Source organism: Polypterus senegalus, chromosome 13 (assembly GCF_016835505.1).
Source record: "Polypterus senegalus isolate Bchr_013 chromosome 13, ASM1683550v1, whole genome shotgun sequence".
NCBI classification, from domain to species: domain Eukaryota; kingdom Metazoa; phylum Chordata; class Cladistia; order Polypteriformes; family Polypteridae; genus Polypterus; species Polypterus senegalus.
The window spans coordinates 54,497,009-54,516,667 of NC_053166.1; the positions used below are offsets into that span (position 1 = coordinate 54,497,009).

General features: G+C 42.8%; 2 protein-coding genes across 4 annotated transcripts in view; one reads left to right on the forward strand and one right to left on the reverse strand.

The window, feature by feature from the left end:
- adam19b (ADAM metallopeptidase domain 19b) overlaps positions 1–11,157 on the forward strand; it is a 53,657-nt gene extending 42,500 nt beyond the window's left edge. The window contains exons 17-22 of one of the 2 annotated variants that reach the window (XM_039774815.1): positions 2,775–2,852; positions 2,937–3,045; positions 6,247–6,361; positions 9,039–9,132; positions 9,243–9,422; positions 10,551–11,157. In XM_039774815.1, coding sequence (XP_039630749.1) covers positions 2,775–2,852; positions 2,937–3,045; positions 6,247–6,361; positions 9,039–9,132; positions 9,243–9,422; positions 10,551–10,574 — 600 coding nt within the window. In that variant the 3' untranslated portion in view covers positions 10,575–11,157. The remainder of the gene's footprint in view (positions 1–2,774; positions 2,853–2,936; positions 3,046–6,246; positions 6,362–9,038; positions 9,133–9,242; positions 9,423–10,550) is intronic. The other variant, XM_039774816.1, reaches the window with a different exon arrangement.
- A 1,110-nt stretch (positions 11,158–12,267) lies between these two features.
- Positions 12,268–19,659, reverse strand: part of LOC120541953 (TBC1 domain family member 9B) — a 91,969-nt gene continuing 84,577 nt past the window's right edge. For both annotated transcript variants that reach the window (XM_039773969.1, XM_039773968.1), the window contains 2 exons: positions 16,328–16,425; positions 12,268–15,055 (listed from right to left, as the gene is read on the reverse strand). In XM_039773969.1, the coding sequence (XP_039629903.1) occupies positions 14,429–15,055; positions 16,328–16,425 (725 nt within the window). In that variant the 3' untranslated portion in view covers positions 12,268–14,428. The remainder of the gene's footprint in view (positions 15,056–16,327; positions 16,426–19,659) is intronic.

Below are 19,659 nucleotides of genomic sequence, written 5' to 3' on the forward strand. Positions count from 1 at the left end.
GCACAAAAGTGTACCGCTTAAACTGAGGTGGGGGGAGATTTAGGGAGTAGGTTAATGGAAAGTGGGTGGAGTCAAAAGAGATACAGCTGAAAGGGGCGTCATCTTACGGGCCTCAGAATGTCTCAGATCGCTGAATCTGTCTGAGGCCTAAAACTGTCCTGACTGCAGCTGGACTCTATTGGATTTTATGCTTGTTGTATTTTTGCATTATTAATCATCTTTAACATTACTAGGGGGCTTCGCCCCCTGCTCGCTTTGCTCAACAACCTCTTAGCACCCCCCCACCCTGCCAAGTGCTATGTGCCGTTGTGAAAAGGGGGGCTGAACGCACCCTAAAGAGACACGTTTGCTCTTCCGAAACCCCTTAAATGGTGATACAATGGGGAACAAATAACAGTTGTCTTTTTTACCTCCTCTTTGTTCGATCAGCTGCTGGCTTGCTGCTGCTCCTGTGCAGTGTGATCTGCATGTCATGCAGCGCTGCAAACGTTTTAAAGTCACTGCCTTGTCTCTCTTCTCGCCCAGACATCCTCAAACACTATTCGATCTGTTTTCGCTGTTCTGTTATTCCACAGAGTAATATTTTTTGTTTATTTGCGTTAATGCAATCTTTACTATAATTTTTTGAGACTTTTGAATTGTCCTGCTTCCATTATCTCTAACCTGCTCTGCATGTGTATCACAGGACTTGCTCCCAAAGGTTGTAAGTATGACGTGACTTGGACTTGAAAGTGTCTCTGTGTCTCTCTTCAAAAGATCACGTCTCGGCGCAGGATTAGTCTCATCCCAAGTTTTTTTTTTATAATTGAGAGAATTTTTCATCACACCACCGTGTTTTGTGTGCTGTGTTTCTGTGGGATGTTTTTCAAAGGTGCTGCCATAATGTGTATATCAACAACATCTATTACTAATCACATCATGCCACTGCAATAAAAGGTCTTAGTGCACTCAGTGAGGTGACCAAACATCACATAAAAAGAAATTTATGAGCACTTGAAAAGACACACAAAGAATACATTTGGTTACCTTTGCTTTTTACTGCAATTTTTTTATCACGTCTTAGTCAATTAGGCTAAAAATCATTTCCATACGATGACCTCTGCCAGTTCCCCATCTTTCCTTTCCAGAATCGCCTTTCCCACTGTGCTGCTCTCCAGAACGAGACAAGACGCCGTGTCTCATCACACACACACACACACAAATGACTGATTCACAGCCGCCATATGCTCACGCCACCCTGCTAGAGGAATGTCTCCTTGACAGAAGGACGCTCCCTTTATTCTCAGTGAGGACACATGTCCCTTGTTGCTATGGATACACTGTACACTTACCCAGCAAGACACTGTCATTACTTTTGATGGTGGCATGTGGCCTTGATCCTTGTTCTCCTGGTGGCAGTCTCAGGGACATGTTCTTGTGGACTTTCACTTTTGTTCACTTTCTGATTTTATTTCTTAATTTATTTGTGTTTGGGACATTGTGAGCATACAACTGGATAACTGATATGTGAATTGTGTGACGTAAGTAGCTTTTGAGATTTTTTTCATGGGCGTTTTAATATTGTTTTCTGTTGTTGGTGTTTCTTGAAGCCCATTGTATTAGAAATGTTGTTATCTGTGTTCTTTATGAAAACATGACACGAAACATTTTTCTCGGCCATCGCTACATATAACACAGGGTAAGCAAAGAATTACAAGTTTTGGGTGAATAATTCTTTTAAATTATGAGTGTATTTTTATAAGTGAGGCCATATATTTGTTCGACGTTTGTATTTAAAAACAAACTGAAACCAAAGAAGAAAAATATATTCTTAATTTAAGAAAGTTAAAGCTGAATCACCTCAAGAATGTGAATCGCAATATTCTTGTGCCTGATGGCAAAACCAAAAATGTTACTTATAAGAAAGCATTGAAATAAATGTAATGGTAATAATGAAATATGAAACAATATGATCAGTTACATGAAAGTTTCCTAATGTGCATTTACTATAAACTGATAATAATATTGTACATTAAATTTTATAAAAGCGATGCACTGTAAGTTTCTCTGGACTGTTACTATAAGGATGAACCATGCTGAGTGTTTAGCTTTAGTTAACTCAAAAAAAGTCAACGACACGCTGGGCTGACACCCCCTGTAGTGAAGCTCACACTGTTAAGATGGATAATCAGAAGGCACTGATTGGCTGAAAGTGTTTGTGCCGTTGATTGGCTGAAAGTGTTTGTGGTGCTGATTGGCTGAAAGTTTTATAGTGCTGATTGGCTGAACGTGTTTGTGGTGGTGATTGGCTGAAAGTGTTTGTTGTGCTTTATACTAAAACAGAATTTGAGTATCGCATTCTGAAATAAAAGCCCACAGTGCATCTTAACATGCTGGACAGCTGGATATGTCCTGATGTTTCTCAGATATGATTTCAGGTCCATACTCTTTCTACACCAGTAGTCATAAAAAAGAAAATTAAATATGGTGTTCATTCTGTTTTATGGTGAAACTTTCCTGTTCTCACCGACGTTGACAGTAAATTCCGTCCGGTACGTGACAAGTAGGTCCTGTCAGTGTTTTCAGAAGGCCCTGCTCTGTTAGTCTTGACCGAGTGACGCTGACATTAATGGCTTCTTGCTCAGCATATCAGTGAGATACTCTCCTATTTCTAAATCAGACCTGCTCCACTTATCTTTGACTGAGACTAGCTCTTTATTTTCTAAACTCTGTTGCTTTCTTTTTGTCAGAAGTGAATCTTCTTTATCTGCTTTACCTTCTCTTTTTCTTTGCAGATCTGCTTTAATGGTGAATGCCGAAACCTGACTTTTCTTCAGACTGAGGAATGTTTGAAAACTTGCCATGGACACGGGGTGAGGATTCCCTCCTGACACTCACAGTATGTGACCCCCAACAGCAGTGGCAGCCCCTGACGTTTCCCTTCTTTGCTTTGTCAGCTCTGCAACAACATCCGTCACTGTCACTGCGACGTGGGCTGGTCTCCTCCATTCTGTGATGTTCCTGGCGGTGGTGGCAGCGTTGACAGCGGCCCTGTGTCATCCCCCAGTATGTTCACTTTGTCAGGATTTCTGTCCTTTGGAGCCTTTATATTGTGCAGTGAGCCTCCACCCAAAAATCTTATCTATAAATATGTGTGATGGCCGAAATCTCATTGTCATGGGGAATGGACATAAGCCCCTTCACATGGGTCACCCTTTTGAATTGCAGACCAGACTCTTGACCAGTGAACGACAATTCAACAGAGAGACCCCGTGTGAAGGGGCTTCCTGTTTGTGAACTACTTTCATTTTCCGTAGTTATGTAACAATATTTTACCAAAAATGTATGTGTTTTGCCCGCTGTAAGCATACAACTGGATGACACAAAGTGTGCATTATGTGACACGAGTGACATTCGATTTTTACGTTTGGACGTTTTTGATATTGTCTGCTGTTGTCCCATGTTGGTCACCGTTGGGTTCCAGATATTTTGTTATGTTTGTTCTCAATGAGAGAGAGCGAGATCTGTGACGATAACGCGTAGTTAGGCTCTGGGTGGGTGCTGGTGCATGAGTAGCTCTGCAATAATAATGGAGGGACAGGATGGCCGGGCATTCAAGCGCGGACGTGTACAGTGACCAGTATCTCCCATTAATTGTGGAATCTGCACCCGAATGTGGCAAAAAGGAGCCTGAGCAGGAAGCTGCGGAACAGGAAACTGAAAATGGAGAACCGGCAGAAGGGAGGATGAAATAAAAGTGAAAGAAAAGAGAAAGAGAAGGGGTAGCAGAATCGTGGAGGAGCCAGGGCTGCTGAGGAGAGGAAGCAGGCGGTTTGTGTGGTTGGCACTCGAGGGGCAGTAGTGGGAGATGGGGGCAGGGCTTGGCGTGGGGGTGCTAAGGGGGTCTCAAGCCCATTTTAAGGTTGAATCCACTGGCTACAGAGACCCCTAAAGGGTAAGCAGAGGAGGGGTCCATTTTAGGGTGGCATCCCCGCGGCTCACGTGGTTTTAATGGAAGGATTCTGCAGGGTTTTTAACTTTATGAATTCATTATTTACTGGACATTTTAACCTCCACTGCAGGCACCTGTTTTTAATCCATGATGATTATTTATTTGTTTACTAAGAGACGCTGCACTGTTGGCACTTTGGAAGATTTTTTTATTATTTTATTATTTTTATAGTGCCTTGAGTGTGGGAGCGATGCTATATAGATAATATTTATTATTATTATTATTATTTAAACATCAAAGCGCACTGAGCATCACTTTGCTCCGTGTCTTGCTGGTTCTGCGTCCTTCGTTTCATGACTATTGACAGCCCCGGGTTCAAGGAGCGATGGCAGCTGCAGCCAGTCCACACCGTCACAAACATCGCTTTAGGGAATCACTACAAGCTGGACAGGACAAGTAACATCCACAAAGTAATGTCATATTTTTGGGTGGAGTACTCCTTTAAGAAAATGTAAAGTTATATATGAGATGTGATGTGAGCTTTGTGGAGGGCTGGGGTTGTAGAACAAGCACACCGAATGCACAAAATGTTTTATTTAAAGCCACAAATGTTTATGTTAAATTACAGTTTTGGTATAATAACACACACTACACCAATTTTTTACAAATGTAGTTTTGGACTGTAAGAACTACTAAACATGCACTGAAGATCTCATTGTACCTTGTAAATTTAAATTGCTATAAAATATAACATAACATTCTCACATCTGTGTAGTTCACTTCAGAATTGAAGGGTCCAAAGCCTATCATGGAAGCCAACGCTGGAAAGAACCCCGGCGTTATGACTGATAACATGGGGGTCAGGAAATGAAGACCCCCTAAGGGCTAAACGAGAGGGAGAGAGGAGTCGAAGATAAAACAGCACCGCCACAAATGCAAAACAAAACTCATGAATCCGTTAACAAAGTTAAGGCCCGATGCCAAAACTCCTTTCCCTGGTTGCTAGTAAATTGTTGTTTTATAAAATATTACAATAATTATGACGATGACAGGCTATTCTCACCAACCTTACTCATCTAATTTCTCCAAAATGACATCAAGTCGAATTTTGAGAGTCCACAGAGTCCTACTCTCCACTACACTCTACATTCATCCATCTATTATCCAACCCGCTATATCCTAACTACAGGGTCACGGGGGTCTGCTGGAGCCAATCCCAGCCAACACAGGGTACAAGGCAGGAAACAAACCCCGGGCAGGACGCCAGCCCACCGCATACACTCTACATGCCAATGATTTTTTTGCTTTTATTTAGAATTGTCCAGAAACTTGGAGACAGGAGCTTGCGTGCCACCATCTTATATAGGCAGGAGTCATGACACCAACCCCAGGGCACAGCAGCCAAAAGCAACATTGACACAGCCGAGCAGAAAACACTAAATGGCAGCGACTGTGATTCAAAACTAAGTGATGGAACAGCAACGTCCTAAACAAGACTGCAAAATATTTTCATAGTACCTCCGAAAATAAAACAGAATATATGCGATTTTCTGAACAGAATGTAATGCTGTGTTCCAACTTCCCAATAGGAAGTCAGATTTCCTTTTCAGAAAGTTGGGAGAGCCTCACCAACCCCGACCCTCCAAATCCAAAGAGGCAGATGGAAGTGAAAGCCGCAGTGTTATGCCGTTTATTAGCACGTCTGTCCATTTGTGTCTCATTAAATGAGTCGTACACACAGCGCCGTCCCGCTCCTATCTGTGCACGTGTGGCTGCGGGGCTCGGATGTGCGAAATTGCGCATGATGTGTTGTTCAGTAATTGTCTGTATTCCGAAAACAGCAAAGCACAACAAGGGCTTTCCTGGAGACTTCCGTGGAATGTTTTACTGGAATGTGGTCAACTCGTATCTGACATCATTCCCAGATCCGACATCCGAGGTAAACAGAATGCAGCATAAAATCTTAAAATTAGGATACCTGGATGGGATGCCAACATCACCAAATATATTTGATGGATACAAAGTTTAATAATTTTAGTGGTTTGTATACTTTAGAATTTTGAAATATAGTTAAAGCATATAGAAAAAAAACAAAAGTGGTGAAATTAAAACAAGAATATCCTACCTTTACAAAGTTTAGGTGACACTTAAGTCAAATGGCCCACTGAAGCCCACTGATTTAAGGGATTCGCTCTTCCTATGCCTTGGCGTCCATCGTGTCGGCAGTAAGCTGAAGGCTGAAACTTCTCACTCTTCCTTCTCTGACTTTTAGCATGCAGACACTAAAAACTCTGCCTTACTGTCACCCTCTCCAGCAGGGAATCTCTGGCACCTTCTGTGGATCCTTGTGGTCATCATCTGCTTGGCGGTCCTGGGACTCGTCGTATACAAGTTCAAGGATCGGCTCCTGCTGAAGCTGAAGGAACGCAGGTAAGGCGCCTTCTGTTAGGTTTGAGCCCAATGTCCGTGGCTGTGTAGAGCCGGGCCTACGACGCCAGTCCATCTGATGGTGGTTAGGATAGAGCATGAGGACCGTGAAAATCCTGGATGGGACATCAGAAGTAGGCCCTGTTGACTGTAATATAACAACTTGATTAATAAAAAAATCAAAAGAACACGAGGCAACTTAACTGAAATCTGAGAGCAACTGCAAACATCTGTGAACATCCTTTACAACAACAACAGTTATTTATAGAGCACATTGTCACACAAATAATGCAGCTCAGAGTGCTTTACATGATGAATAAAGAGAAAAAAGACAAAATAAATAATTAAAAGTAGGGCAAACTAATTAACATAGAATAAAAGTAAGGTCTGATGGCCAGGAAGGACAGAAAAAATAAAAAAAACAAACTCCAGACGGCGGGAGAAAAAAAAAAATCTGCAGGGGTTCCAAGGCCACGAGACCACCCAGCCCCCTCTGGGCTTTCTACGTGACATAAATGACCTCAATCAGTCCTCATGGTATTCAGAGTTCACATGGAAGAACCTGATGATGACGGTCGTGTGGACTTCTGGCCTTTAATCATCTTACGATCATCAGAAATATTAAAATGTGTTAACAGTATGAATAAATTAGGTATACAATGAACAATCAAATAATACGTTCAGACAGCAAATATGTCCACTGCACAAAACACGGATAAGAAAAGGCCCTTCTGAATAAGAACTGGCGTGCAGTCAGTCGTATTACACATTAGGTCTCAATACACAATGGGAGGTTGGAAAATCGAGAGTACACCTTATGAGAAGGATTTAGGAGTCATAGTGGACTCTAAGCTATCGACTTCCAGACAGCGTTCAGAAGCCATTAAGAAGGCTAACAGAATGTTAGGTTATACAGCACGATGTGTGGAGTACAAGTCCAAGGAGGTTATGTACATAATTTAAAACATACTAGTGAGGCCTCATCTTGAGTACTTTGTGCAGTTTTGGTCTCCAGGCTACAAAAAGGACATAGCAGCGCTAGAAAAGGTCCAGAGAAGAGCGACTAGGCTGATTCCAGGACTACAGGGGTTGAATTATGAGGAAAGATTAAAAGAGCTGAGCCTTTTCAGTTTAAGCAAAAGAAGATTAAGAGGTGACGTGATTGAAGTGTTTAAAATTATGAAGGAAATTAGTACAGTGGATCAAGACCTGTATTTTAAAATGAGCTCATCAAGAACACGGGGACACAGCTGGAAACTTGTTAAGGGTAAATTTCACACCAGCACAAAGAACGATAGACACTTGGAATAAGCTAACGATAGATAGATAGATAGATAGATAGATAGATAGATAGATAGATAGATAGATAGATAGATAGATAGATAGATAGATAGATAGATAGATTAGACAGATAGATAGATAGATAGATAGATAGATAGATAGATAGATAGATAGATAGATAGATAGATAGATAGATAGATAGATACTTTATTAATCCCAAGGGGAAATTCACATAATCCAGCAGCAGTATACTGATACAAAGAAACAATATTAAATTAAATAGTAATAAAAATGAATGTAGTTAGAGATTTTCCAAATTCAACTTAATGTTTTATTGGTGATTTAAGTGGATAGACTGGTGAGCTTTGTTGGGCTGAACGGCCTGTTCCTGTCCAGATTGTCCTAACGAGTGCCACATAAGTGACTCGTCCGTCCTCGGCAGCAGCAGAAACTGAACACCGCAGGAGGCCTGGTGGCAAATCCAAACTTGAACTTTGATGGATTGTGTAGAGCGTTCAGCGCGCGTCTGTGGCACAAAGAAACACGGCGACATCACAAGCAGATCACCGCTCGCTGGTCTTCTTTTTCAGGGAGCGCAGCGGCCGTTTTTACTTCAAGAACACAACTGACTGCTCGAGTCTGAGCTGTTAAGGCTGAGACCTCAGACGCTGCGTGTGTCCATGTGTGTTTGGGGAAAGCCGAACGGCGGACCCAATTCAAGTATCACCAACGTGCGGAGAATTGCCGTCTTACCCGCGTATTGTTGAAGCCGGGGTGTACATTTCCTATAAAAGACGTGTTTTATAAAATAAGGTTCCAGTTCTCAACTGTTGTATAATTCTGAAGAACCTTTGAAGCCAAGTCGGTTTTCTTTAAAGCAGTCTGGGACGGCGCCATCTTATAACGCTTCATTCATTTTGATTGTACCACTGTGGTAATGCAAGTGAGTTATTTTCTGGTTACCATAATTGATCCAATCGAACCCACAGGTTAAACTAAAAACACGGAAATTGTAAAAATCTCCCGAGGTCTGTGTTAACAACAAGATGGCCATCTTTCTAGTGACGTCACCGTCTTCTGGCACCGCTAACCTACAATAGTCAAAGCCGCACTGCCAGGACATTACAGATGGAGCCAAAATCAAAGAGGAGTGATGCCAATGCCTCCGGCAAAAAGGAAAGGGCCATGACAGCCTCGGGCACACAAGGGGCAGACCAAGGGCAGGGTCCTCTTTTAGGTGGCACCACAGGAACTCGCTGAAGGCTCCGACCTGCTGGGATTTCTTCTCGCTTTCTCTGTCTTCTGGAGGTTGGGGTTGGCTTAGCTCCAGTAGGACAATACCCAGGATTCCCTGGGTGTCAGGCTGCATCTCTCACTTCTGTGGTCTTTTCACTTTCAGGGCAAATGCAACACCCAAGGAGCCACCTGTGCCAGGCAGCCATGCCAACCCTCTGTTTGTAGGGGTGGTGCAACACAGAAACGGCCACAACTCTGTAAGTTCTCACCTTCATATCTTCAGCGTTGCCCCTTTTGTGTCTCGCTTATGTGCTGATCTGTCAGCCCCAAAGAGCTGAACGGGCTTGTTTGTGTCTAAACTCCTCAGGGGGCTACACCTCCAGCTCCAGTGGGCTCACGTCCGGGCACACCTGTGGCTCCACCGCCCACCAACATGCGACTCCCTGCCCCTCCTGCAGTGCCCACCAACAGAACCACAATGGAGAAGCTGCGCCAGGGACCACCGAGCCGTCCACCTCCTCCATGTCCCATCAAGAGGCCTCAGCAGGTAGGGCAGGTGATTGGGGGCATCAGTGGGGGACATTTGGAAGGGGGACTTCCTGGGGGCCTCACTTTTTGTGTTACTAAGGACTGGCAGATCCTGACATCATACAACTGAACAAATGAACGAATGAACAAAAAAGAAAGAAAGAAAGAAATTAGAGCATCATGGATACCCAAAAGATGCCACTGCTCTGCCTTTACAGCAGATGTGATTTCTGTCTCCTGTGCCCATGCCTAATTTCTAAGGGTCATGCCACAGCGTTGCCCACAGGTGGAAACCATGGCAGGGGCTTTGGAGTCGGACCACTAGTGAGGTTTCTGTCTAACGTGAGCTTGATGGAGGGGGCACTCGCCTCTTCTTCTTTAGATGTTCTTTAGTCACCTTACCCACCTGCTGCTCAAGTGTGGCTCCTCTTTATGTAAAGTGTGATGAGTGCCAGTGATGGTGCCACATGTTAACTGTTATTTAGTTTCAGTATTGCCTTTTAAAGTTCAGAGATGACAGGATTGGCATGTCCCAGATTGGCTTTGCTTTTAAACTGAACGAACTCCCAGTGCCAACCACGTATCACAAGCTTAGAGTGACTCTGACTTTCTTGCTTTGCTGGGTGGCATAAACGAGGAGCCTTGTTTGGGTTGGCAGTACCCACAGAATATTGCCAGATGTAACCCAAATCCAGTTTAGCAGGTCAGTGACGTATGGGTAGGTGGTCCCTGTGCCAGGGGTCTGTGAAAAGCTTAGTGGTCTTCCTTGTCCAAAGCAGCTCAAAGCTTAGTACCCCACGCTTATGCTATGCCCTGACATGTCATCCTGCCAGGTCAAGCTGGACCCCACAGGGTCAGAAGGCAGGTTCTCACAAAGCCTAACATAATATTCTCCGACCCGCTGCATCCAGTTCAGGGTGGCAGGGTCAGGAAGTGTGGTTTTGAGCCAAAGCCTGTCCCTGCAGCACTGGGCACAAGAGCAGTTTTGCCAGTGAGTTATACACCTGCTTGTGCCCCCAGTTTAGCTCTTGCCAAAGACCCCACTGCAGTGCCTGTGCTGAACCCTCACCCCCTGGTTAAGTCTGCCCACCCATCTCCGTGTAAGTAGTTGCCTGCGCCCTCATTCTTCTTTAATCTTTTTCTTCAGGATGAAGTTGCACACAAAAGATGAAGAAGAATCTGAAGGATTTGTTGCACTTTTTTTAACGTGTGCTATGCATAATTTCAATAACACGTTTGCCTTCTCATGTGACTCAAAAGGCCAAAAAATAATATGCAAATGCTTTTCTAGAAACGACTTTTTTTCCCTAAATTATATTTATATGGTTGGACATTTTTTTCAGCAAGTCTGCCAAACGTAAGGCAAAAACCTTGGGACTCTTAGGCTTCTCTGGAAGTAACGGTTGGTGCCCGACAGACGGCGCCGTTTCGCCAGAATTCACACCTGCTCTCCAGAAGGCTTACCGCGCCGGGCGAGTCCGGGAGCGCCGCATGGAAGATAAGAGAAGCAGCTTAGCACTGTGAGCGCTCCTCGACCCCGGGCTCGCAATGAGGAGATCATTTGTGAAGACCACTTGAAGCACGCTGACAACAAGCGGGCAGCACATTGACTACCGTACAAGCCGTCCGTCTATCGAGCAACGTTCAATATACTGTACTTTTTAATAGCCATTTTTTACAGATTTAACATAATTTTTTATCAATAAACTCTGAAAATAATGTAATTTCTCAATAAAGTCACTTTATTCCTCGTATCATTTGTGCGGCTTGTGTTCGTGTACTGCAGAAGGTGGTCTGCTCCGGACAAAGCGGTGTAGACCGCGCAGGCCAGCAGGTGGCGCAACGGTTTGGCACGCAGATCTCGGAGATTTCGCCAGCTCTCGCTCAGCCTTTGTGCACGTGACTAAAGTTGGCTACGCCCTGAAGTTGACTACGTCAGCAGCGCACACAGGAACTCGTCTCATTCAAATCTAAGGTGGCCGAGAAGGGCTAATCAATACATGCATTCTTACGTGTGACTCTTTTAATGACACATTTTACCTTTCCGTTCGCAAGTTTGGTATGCAATGTATTTTTATCAAAAAAGTGTTTTTTTAAATTATTTTTCTTCTTAATTAGGTACCTATTGGAATCATAGCTATTTTGAAGTAATAAGCAAATAGCAGTATTAAGGGGGTCTATTTTTACTGTCGTCGACCCCCACAATTTTTTTATTGAAACTATCGACCTCTAGACTGTTCAAATCGACCCCAGGGAGTCGATATCGACCACTTTGGGAACTCTTTATCTACACGATACTTCCAGAAAGAGCATTTATTTGTGTAGATCAGCATCAGGTTCCATAAATACGAAGAGATGGTAACAGATTTGTAAAATCCCAGTGGGTTCCTGATTTTAAAAGGACTAACTGCATCCAATAACACAGGCTGGGTTTGAGTTTTCTTGATCTGTCAGGATCTTCCTAAGTTGTCTACTGGTCATTAAAGATTTCTGTTTTGTCCACCTTTTCAAAATCCCACGAAACAAACTGATATGCAAAGAACCCTTCCCAGATTGAATCGGTCCTTTGTCAAGCAGTGGCTCGACTGTATGCGAAAGCAACACAACCCAGCAAAGTGCCTTAGAGAAGCGGCGTTTTAAAGAGTGGGCTGATGGGTGGATGCGGGGACATCACTCAGGAGGGTTCAAGTCTGTGCCAGTGAAACACCTTCGGGGGATTAGAAGAAAAAAAAAAATACCCAGTGACTTTCTGTAAGTAATATTTATATTTAAAACAATTTTGTGTAATTTATCATCTTTACAAGTTAAAACAATTAGCTTAAAGCATTTTCTTTACACTTAAAAAAACACTCCGAAAAGTTAACTTAAAATGCTGCGTTTAAAACTTTATTAAGTATATTTAAATCACAGTCATAATACAGTACGTAATTACATAACTTTGAGAGAATCTGTGATTTGGTCATATAAATAAATTTAAGAATGACACGTTAGAAATATACAAAAAGTACAGTTCAGCGGAATTAAAATGTTTGAATGCTACAAAAAAGGACACGTTAAAACATGAAATGATTTCCTTTGAGTCTGTCTGCTTGTGCAGGACCAGGCATCGCCGTTAACGTACAAACCTCGACATGTAAACAGACATTTTAAATTTGGATCAAGTCTCCTGCTCGCCCACCCATTGCTAAAGTGTCCTCCGGGTCTCGAAGTCCTGATGGCTGGATAGCTTATAGCAATCACGCCGTCAACAACTGAGGGGCCGCAATTTGCGTCAATCAGAACCCTATTCGATGATCTCCCTTTTCAAATTTGCGCAGTTTCATTAAGGTGATCCAAGCGCATCGAACAAGCTCGAGCATCTTACTTCGATTTAAAGGCAACTAATTTTTGGTAAATCGTGCACTACTGTAATTTTGAAAGGCAAATAAATTCATCGACGGATAGTTTCATAATTCATATAATTTAACATTGAGATTTCTTGAAACTGAAAAAGGCACCACATTTCAAATTAAAATAATGAAACTGGAGCGTTGACAGCCTTTCCTTTCCATTCTGTTCAATCGTCAGGCGTGCAAGTCAGGAATGATCTCCAGCCACGCCCCTTACAGCAGTCCGGCCCCAGCGCCGACTTCACTGGCTCGTACTGTTTTGACAAACCCCGCCCATTCCGCAACCGGCCAATTACCTTATAACTTTGAAGACAAACGAATGAAAGGCAAGCGAGGGAATCCTGAACGGCCAGCCGGACTGTGCATCAAGTTTTCTTATAGCTCTCTCAAGACGACTTGAACAGCAGCAGTGTGCACGCCTTTCATTTTTTTGAGTATCGCCTTTTTGCAAGCATTGAGTAGGAATTTCGCAGTGAGCATCACATTTCAACTAAGAAGGGACGGTGGACGGGATATCAGAGTGCCGCAGTGTTCTACTGTTTCATCCATTAAGCGAAGTAGCTATAACTCAGAGAGTGCGAACAGCATCGGGAATAAAAAGAGATTATCCCTGCAGTGTTGGACCACTTTATGTAAGTGTATTTTGTTTATGCCATAGTAACTGATATCGTTTATGCCAAATTCACTGCTCTTTTAAAAAGCTAAAAGCGAAGCACGCATTTAGTTCTCTTTTCTCGGCCAGCATCATTTCTGCACAACACTGGATAAGCAGGGAAAACGTTTTCAAAAGACACAAGTCAGAATGGCATATTTTATCCCTGAATCACGTCAGAATTACTCAATTTTCCTTGAATCCATAGTTCCTAAATGTAAAAGAATAGAACAATGTACTTGTAAGTAATATTCTGTGGACATACATATCATTTAAAGAACATGACCCAGAGCGTTTTATACTCGCTTCTCTTTCATGCTAGTGGCCATGAGGTGGTCACCTTTCTACCCGTTTCCCGGAGAAAATTTCTGCTTAGTGTTGTCTTTTAAAATGCTAAGCAGCCACATCCTCCAAGAATAAAGCCGACTGGATTATGGCGAAACAAGCAAAGAGTCTCAATAGGCAGAATGACCCAGGCTTCTGAGAAGAGGAGGATGAGCTCACATGTACTTACGAAGTCGATCAGACGGGACAGGAGCAAACACACAGTAATTAACTTACTGACTCGAGTGTATAAAATCTAACGGAATAAACTGCTTGGCAGAATGAAAAAAGAGAATATTGCACAGTATGCATTCTGGGATTTGGGACATGCAAACCGTGAACAGTCTGCTTTTAACATTTATAAAATGCACTCACGGCAACTGTAAGCTGCTAATACTATTTGTACTTTACGCTTTGTTTCTGCCAACTGCTATTATGAGTGAAAAACATTAGGCCATCATCATCATCCATACAGGCAGGCTATGGCTGGAGAGAAAAGCTTTGAACAAATGTAGAAAGGTTAAGGGGGCTGCATCACAACAGCAATGGCCAGATTTTTGCAGTCAGCTTTCAAGCAAAGTGAAGCTATAATTACTTCCTCTGTCTTCAGAAATACTAACTAGTGGATTCTAGAGGTGGAGACATGTCAGCCATGGAGCATCAGCCAGTAAGCAACGGTAACTCGCATTCACTGGAAGAGCTGATCTGCCTCTCCACAGTCCTTTGGTTCTTACACTCTTCCATTTTAGCATGTATGTCTCTTCGCTTTTCAAAGAAGTCAACCAAAGGAGCTTCAGTCAACATGGAAGCCAGAATTTGCTCAAAGGTGATGGACCAATCCGTGTCCAGACTGCTGCCCCTTCGCTGCTTCCCACAGCCAATCAGCACAGTGTCATCCGATAGGTCCTCACACTGCAGGGAGCCAGAGCTCACCACCGAGTAGGACGACACCGACGTGTCATCTTTGCCCTCCTCGTCCGTTGGTGTGACTTGATTTCCGTCTACTTTTTCCTCCAATGCTCCCAGATCTTGGCTTTTGACAGGCTGCTCACTTGCACTTTCGGGGAGTGGCGGACTTTCAGAGTTTGTGCATTCTGGCACGGTACCAGTGCTCACTTCGCTCTTGTCTTCGGGCTTCTTTACAGAATTGTTGGTGAACTTCTTGCCGACCTCTCCAATTCTCAACAGGAGGCTGGCGACGGTGGCGATCGAGTGGTAGAGCTCCTGTTCAGCTGGGTCTTCACTGAACATGTTGTAGAGGGTCTTGCAGAGCTCAATAAACTGTTCCTGGAGAAAAGCAGGCAGACAAAGTTTAAAAACCTTAATATTATATCAAGAGGAAATGCAGTTAAATGGGATTTTAGAAGTACACTTTGTCTTGTTGTTAGACCATAAAAATGTAGTTTTGTTCAGAAATAAAATAATAAGGCAGTAAGTACTTTGCTGCTCTGTATACAAAATAATCAGACTGCCAGGTCTGAATGCCAATCCACTCTCCGTCTTTGTAAAGGCCATACATCTGGCACTTGGTTTCTTCCTACAGCCCAAAGACGGATGGACTGCACTAACTAAGGAAGGGCAACCGAGATTTTAAATCAGGAGGAACTGAGAAAGATGGTGGAGACTTTCATAGGAAACAAATAAACTGGAGTCTCATGCTGGGGCTACTGCTTGATGGCATGGGGCATCGTATCAATGATGGTGGACAGAGCGACAACAATTGTCAATGCCGTGACACTGACGGTGTGCAGGCAGGGAACAGTGTAAGGCCGGGCACGTTACGTTCCCACTTTGGACTTTCTTGCTTTGGAGGCATTTCCAGTGTCTCCTAAAACAGTAAGGTGAAGTCATCAGTCTTGCTAGCCTCTTTTAAAGTATGTTGTTTTATTAAAATGAACCTGTGGCAGTGATGCCAAGAAGACTCCGACTTCAGTTCTTAGCAGTTGGCAAGTGTGTGGGGGGTCAGCACAAGGCCTTTCTTGACTGGTGTGCTTTTTAACAAAAGAATCAGCGTTCAGAGAGAAAGGATCAGAGTGGCGCTCACGTATAACATTTAAGTGAGGAATGCATCAAGAAAAATGGCTGTTCTGTGCGGTATGGGTCAAAAGTACAAAGTGCTGCGGTTTTTCTGTGTATGATGTGATCAGTCTAATTAAGACAGGCATATCCTAACTGGTAGTACTCTCCATATTCCATTGTACTGGAATCAAATGGCAGTGGTCAGCCAACAGTGGTAACCCGAACACTACAGGGTATTCAGTACGCAGTGATGGCCACATACTGCATTATAAACGCATTTTATTACAGCAGAGCCTCCCTCACAAGTTCAGCCACCTGGGTTCAAATCCTACACCCAGATGCTGTCTGTGCATTTTTGTTTTTCGGTGTAATCCAATCTTCTATTTTCCGAAGATGCTCATGTTAAGTTAACTGGTGACTCTAAACAGCCTGCCTTGTGCCCAATGTTGCCAGGTTAGACTTTGGCCACTTGTGACCCTGAACTTGATGAAGTGGGGCTGAGATGTTCTGCTATGAATCTTTACAGCATTTTTCTTTTACCTGGTTCATTCTGGGCAGGTCTTTAATGGTTTCCTTCTTTGACTCCTTTTCCTTTGCCCACATTCGTAAGTAGTATTTGTAATCTTGAGGTTTCTCTTCTGAAAAATATTGCAGGGCAGATTAATACTCATTTGTGTGCATATCCACACACTGCATTCATTTATCAACAATACCAAAATGCAAGTCATCACAGAAAACACCTTTAATTAACAGAGATAAAAAAAACAAACAAAAAAACTTTATAACACTAGTGAATGTGATGAAGATGAAGTTCAAGACAAAAGGTTGTGGACATTATGAAATATTTGAACAAATGATGATAAAATCCAAATTATATAAATTACACATATCCTCTTTAATAAAACCCCTGTGTGCGTCTTCTGGTGAAGTGCGCATGTGCTCCGTGCACTGCGATGGCACCGTGGACGCACACACACTGGAAGCTGGGCACACAGTGAATGGCGTAGCCGCGGCCGCGCATGATAAGCAAATAAAGGACATCATTGCTGGGGAGAGTGCTGATTGGGTAGTCGCGGCCGCGCACATAAAATCCGTTGCTGGGGAGACACCACACATACTACCCCGCGCATGTTTATTAACTATCTACTAACAACATGCCGCCCAAAAAAAAGGACACGTCAAGTAGGACGAAAGACACAGACACTCAAACAGTATAGAAGTAACATCTCCTGGAAGAACGGTCAGCTCAACAAGCAAACATCAACAAAAGAAAGATAAAGACAAAGAAAAATACGAGCAAATAGATCGATTGAAGAAAAAGAAAATGAGCGTCAGAATATTCCCCGTATTAATTTGGCTCCATCCTCTACTAATTTACCCTTTACCTTAAGAAGGCCACAATTTCCAGTTACATTAGCCTTTGCCATAACAATTAATAAAGCTCAAGGGCAAACCTTAGAAAAAGTTGGCATTTACTTGCCAGAACCAGAATTCAGCCACGGTCAGTTATATGTGGCATTATCAAGAGTTAGAAGTTTTCCAGATGTTGTTGTCAACGTTGTAGATGGTCCTGAATAAGGCAAACTGTTGCCAAACTCAGACAGAATATTTACAAAAAATGTTGTCTGTAATGAAATTTTATTAAAAAATTTCATGAGGTAAAAAAATAAAAACGTTTTCCTAAATATCTTCTTTAGATATTGTGTATTACAGATTGTTACAAAGTTTTACACTAAGGCAATATTAATTATACTTACTGTATTGTCATATGCGTTTCTATTTTAATTTTAATATTATTTTACTTTAGGCTTCTTGCAAAAATATTTTTAACAAAAAAAATTAAGACAACAAACAGAATGAGGCCAAGATCCCTTAGACTGTTCCTACTAATGTTTATGCAATACTGTTCTAGCGCCCGTTATTGTAACGGGCTTAATGTCTAGTATATATATATATATATATATATATATATATAAACTGCTCAAAAAAATTAAAGGAACACTTTGAAAACACATCAGATCTCAAATGGGAAAAAGAAATCCTCCTGGATTGTTATACTGATATAGACTGGGTAATGTGTTAGGAACGAAAGGATGCCACATCGTTTGATGGAAATGAAAATGATCAACCTACAGAGCCCTGAATTCAAAAACGCCCCAAAAATCAGAGTGAAAAAATTATGTGGCAGGCCAAAATTTTGCCAAAATTTAATTGCAGCAACTCAAAATTGTATGCAGCACTTTGTATGGCCCCTGTGTTCTTGTATACATGCCTGACAACATCGGTGCATGCTTCTAATGAGATGACAGATGGTGTTGTGGGGGATCTCCTCCCAGATCTGGACCAGGGCATCACTGAGCTCCTGGACAGTCTGAGGTGCAACCTGGTGGCATTGGATGGACCCAAACATAATGTCCCAGAGGTGTTCTATTGGATTTAGGTCAGGAAAGTGTGGCGGCCAGTCAATGGTATCAATTCCTTCATCCTCCAGGAACTGCCTGCATACTCTCACCACATGAGGCCAGGATTTGTCGTGCACCAGGAGCCACTGTACCAGCATAGGGCCTGACAATGGGTCCAAGGATTTCATCCTGATACCTAATGGCAGCCAAGGTGCCTTTGTCAAGCCTGTAGCGGTCTGTGTGACCCTCCATGGATATGCCTCCCCAGACAATCATTAACCCACCACCAAACTGCTCATGCTGAATGATGTTACAGGCAGCATAATGTTCTCCATGGCTTCTCCAGACCCTTTCACTTCTGTCACGTGCTCAGGGTGAACCTGCTCTCATCTGTAAAAAGCACAGGGCACCAGTGGTGCATCTGCCAATTCTGGTATTCTATGGCGAATGCCAATCGAGCTGCATGCTGCTGGGGAGTGAGCTCAGGGCCTATTAGAGGACATGGGGCCCTTGGGTCACCCTCATGAAGTCTTTCTGGTTGTTTGGTCAGAGACATTCACACCAGTGGCCTGCTTGAGGTCATTTTGTAGGGCTCTGGCAGTGCTCATCCTGTTCCTCCTTGCCCAAAGGAGCAGATACTGGTCCTGCTGATGGGTTATGGACCTTCTATGGCCCTCTCCAGCTCTCCTAGAGTAACTGCTTGTCTCCTAGAATCTCCTCCATGCCCTTGAGACTGTGCAGGGAGACACAGCAAACCTTCTGGCAATGACACGTATTGATGTGCCATCCTGGAGAAGTTGGACTACCTGTGCAACCTCTGTAGGTTCCAGGTATCGCCTCATGCTACCAGTAGTGACACTGACTGTAGCCAAATGCAAAACTAGTGAAGAAACAGTCAGAAAAGATGAGGAGGGAAAAATGTCAGTGGCCTCCACCTGTTAAACCATTCCTGTTTTGGGGGTCATCTCATTGTTGCCCCTCTAGTGCATCTGTTGTTAATTTCATTAACACCACAGCAGCTGAAACTGATTAACAACCCCTCTGCTACTTAACTGACCAGATTAATATCCCATAAGTTTCATTGACTTTATGCTATACTCTGATTAAAAAGTGTTCCTTTAATTCTTTTGAGCAGTATATATATATATATATATATATATAAATTATATATACATGCACACATACTACATACGTACATACAGTGCATCCAGAAAGTATTCACAGCACATCAGTTTTTCCACATTTTGTTATGTTACAGCCTTATTCCAAAATGGATTAAATTCATTTTTTCCTCAGAATTCTACACACAACACCCCATAATGACAATGTGAAAAAAGTTCACTTGAGGTTTTTGCAAATTTATTAAAAATAAAAAAACTGAGAAAGCACATGTACATAAATATTCACAGCGTTTGCTCAATACTTTGCCGATATATCTTTGGCGGCAATTACAGCCTCAAGTCTTTTTGA